This window comes from Pterocles gutturalis, unplaced genomic scaffold, assembly GCF_000699245.1.
Source record: "Pterocles gutturalis isolate BGI_N339 unplaced genomic scaffold, ASM69924v1 scaffold5170, whole genome shotgun sequence".
Lineage (NCBI taxonomy): Eukaryota > Metazoa > Chordata > Aves > Pterocliformes > Pteroclidae > Pterocles > Pterocles gutturalis.
The window spans coordinates 6,981-9,502 of NW_010143179.1; the positions used below are offsets into that span (position 1 = coordinate 6,981).

Sequence of the window (2,522 nt, forward strand, 5' to 3'; positions counted from 1 at the left end):
AGGATAGGCCTTTAGCTCTGGGAAAATTAGCCAGTAAAGAGCCTTCAGACAGACTGTCCACCCTTTCCACCTCTGAGAAAGTATCAGGAGTTCCCATGTCAGAGCATCTCCCATTCATTATCCAGCCGGTGTCAGGGAGCGCTACAGACAGATAAACCCAAGAACTTGCTTTATTTGTATCACTCCATCCTCCAAGTCTGGCAACTGAGCTAGGAGCTGTGTCAGATAAACAACTCCTAACCCTGCCTCATCACTTGGGACACACAGAACACCTCCAAGAACAGTGGGAGACAGATTTACACAAGAGCCAGTACTTCCAGCTATCCTGCAAGAGCTGCTCTTTCAGTTCAGCACACACAAAAAGGGGGATGAACAGCTCTCGTGCTCAAATGCAGCTTCTGCTGCCCCAAAGCAGTAAAAATCAAAGATTTAAGCAGTGATCAAGATCTCCTCCTGCCCGGTGACTTGTTTGAGCCCTTCCCCAGTAAAGCATTTTTGCTGATACTTGCTAGGAAACTCTTGGGGTACAAAAATAAAGATGGACTTTACCTTTTGCTGAAACCAGCGCATGGCTTCTTCTTTTCCAATTCTGTGCTTGGCTCCAATGTTGCCAGTCTTGCGTTTCTTGTCAGCGATGCTGAAACCAGGCCTGCCCAGCACCTGCCAGGAGAGGAGACCCAAAGCACTATTTCATTCTAGCATTTATTTATTTTCTTGAACATAACAGTTTTCTAGGAGGGAGGGCTAGAATTTCCACATCAATAACGTCTTGCTGTCCAGCTCCTGGGCTGGACAACTTAGGACATGCACTGACTCAAAGAAACCAAAATGGTGTGGAAGATGTACTATTCCATACCCAGAGGCTTCAGCTCTTGAGAAAAGATACATTCAATAGGCACAGAACAGCTTCCCTCTATTTCAGAGATACAGAGTGAGGCACAGCAGCACGGAACGACCCGAACACGCCAGCCGGCTGCTACAGGACCCATCCCCAGCCCATCTCTCAGTCTGTGTTCCCGAAGCCCCTGCTGCTCCTTCCCTCCCCAAACCCAGCACAGTGTTATCCCAGGAGTACCAGTAAGAGCAACAGGATTTGTTTCTGAAGAGGCTTTGAGACATGTCAGAAATCGAGGATTTTAGACTCAGTTTAGATTTGGATTTTGTTGACATTTATCCATCTTCCAGCACTGGGCAGCAAGTTCACATGAGCTAGTTAGGTTCCTTCTAGAGCTTTCACACAAACCCAGTAGCTGCAGGGAAGTGGGGAATACGCACCACATAAAAGTCCAAGCCGTAGATACCAATACTGGGATCGTATTTAATCCCCAGATCAATGTGCTCCTGGATTCCAAAGCCAAAGTTCCCAGTGTCTGAGAAGTTGTTTTTTCTCAACTCATATTCTCGCACCTGAAACATTTGTCGTCAGTCACTATTTTATTGACTGCAAACAGAATAAAAAGCCCTGCACGTTCCAACTCCCACCACTCGCTTACATCCTACTAAGCCTTTAGCCCTAAGATTCTGCTCCCAGAGCTTGCTCATGAATCACAGCAAAGACAGAACCTCAAAAGAAAGCCGCAGCTGCACCCACTAGCTCTTAAATAAGGATGAAACAGCAACCAGACAGAAAAATGGTGCAAACACGGCAGTCAGTGTATCAAAGCTGCTAGCCCAACCCATAACATCCACGACTGACCTCTGACTACATCAGGTCTAACACTTCAAAGCACACATCTTTTCAGTCATTACGGTTTAAGCTCTGATCTTTCACAAATCAAAGACGCAGACCTAACTCTCACCTTCAACCCCTTCTCCAGAATCTCCTCTGCTTTGGCCCCGCGAACCGTGCAATGAACAGCAATCTTCTCATTCCTCCGGATTCCAAAGGATCGTACAGTGTATCGCGCTGGAGGCAGCAGGAAGCACACTTAGAGGCTATTCACAGAATTCCCATTTGGGGCATTCAGAGCTTGCTTAAGACCAAAGAAATTAATTTAAAGGAAAGAAAAAAAAGAACAACCCACCACACATTCTTTCTCTGGGGACAAGGGCAGAGCAGCTGCCCCAGTCTGGAGGCAGAACCGAGTGGACAGAATTGACCTCCAGCACCTGAGTATTCAAGGCCCCAATTCTCACACCAAGGCCCCCATCAGAGCAGCCTCCCGGGGAGCCACGCTGCCACTCACCCCCTGCACGCTCCGGAGGGGAAGGAAAATAACCCCTGCTGACGGAAGGCACCAACCCGCCCCTTTGCGGCCCCCAGCATAGGCAGCCGGCAGGAAAATCCCCTCCTCACCTTTGGAGAAGACGGGGGTCTGGCCCGTCAGCTGCTCCAGCACTTTGGCCGCCCGGGTGAGCCTGTCCCCGCTCTCCCCGACGCAGATGTTGAGGCAGAGCTTGCGGATGCGCAGCTCCCGCATGGGGTTCTCCTTCTCGCCTTGGTCTTGCTGCGGAAAAAGGACAGGGGGGCTCGCGGGAGGAACCTGGGAGAGAGCTCACTGTTCGGAGAAAGCTTCACCAGG

The 2,522-nt window shown here is 49.7% G+C and overlaps 1 protein-coding gene across 1 annotated transcript in view; it reads right to left on the minus strand.

Moving 5' to 3' along the window:
* Positions 1-2,462, minus strand: part of RPL11 (ribosomal protein L11) — a 2,935-nt gene extending 473 nt beyond the window's left edge. Inside the window, exons 1-4 of the mRNA XM_010084625.1 lie at positions 2,297-2,462; positions 1,800-1,906; positions 1,276-1,407; positions 550-660 (exon numbers count right to left, since the gene is read on the minus strand). Coding sequence (XP_010082927.1) covers positions 550-660; positions 1,276-1,407; positions 1,800-1,906; positions 2,297-2,420 — 474 coding nt within the window. The 5' untranslated portion in view covers positions 2,421-2,462. The remainder of the gene's footprint in view (positions 1-549; positions 661-1,275; positions 1,408-1,799; positions 1,907-2,296) is intronic.
* Between the last annotated feature and the right edge of the window lie 60 nt (positions 2,463-2,522).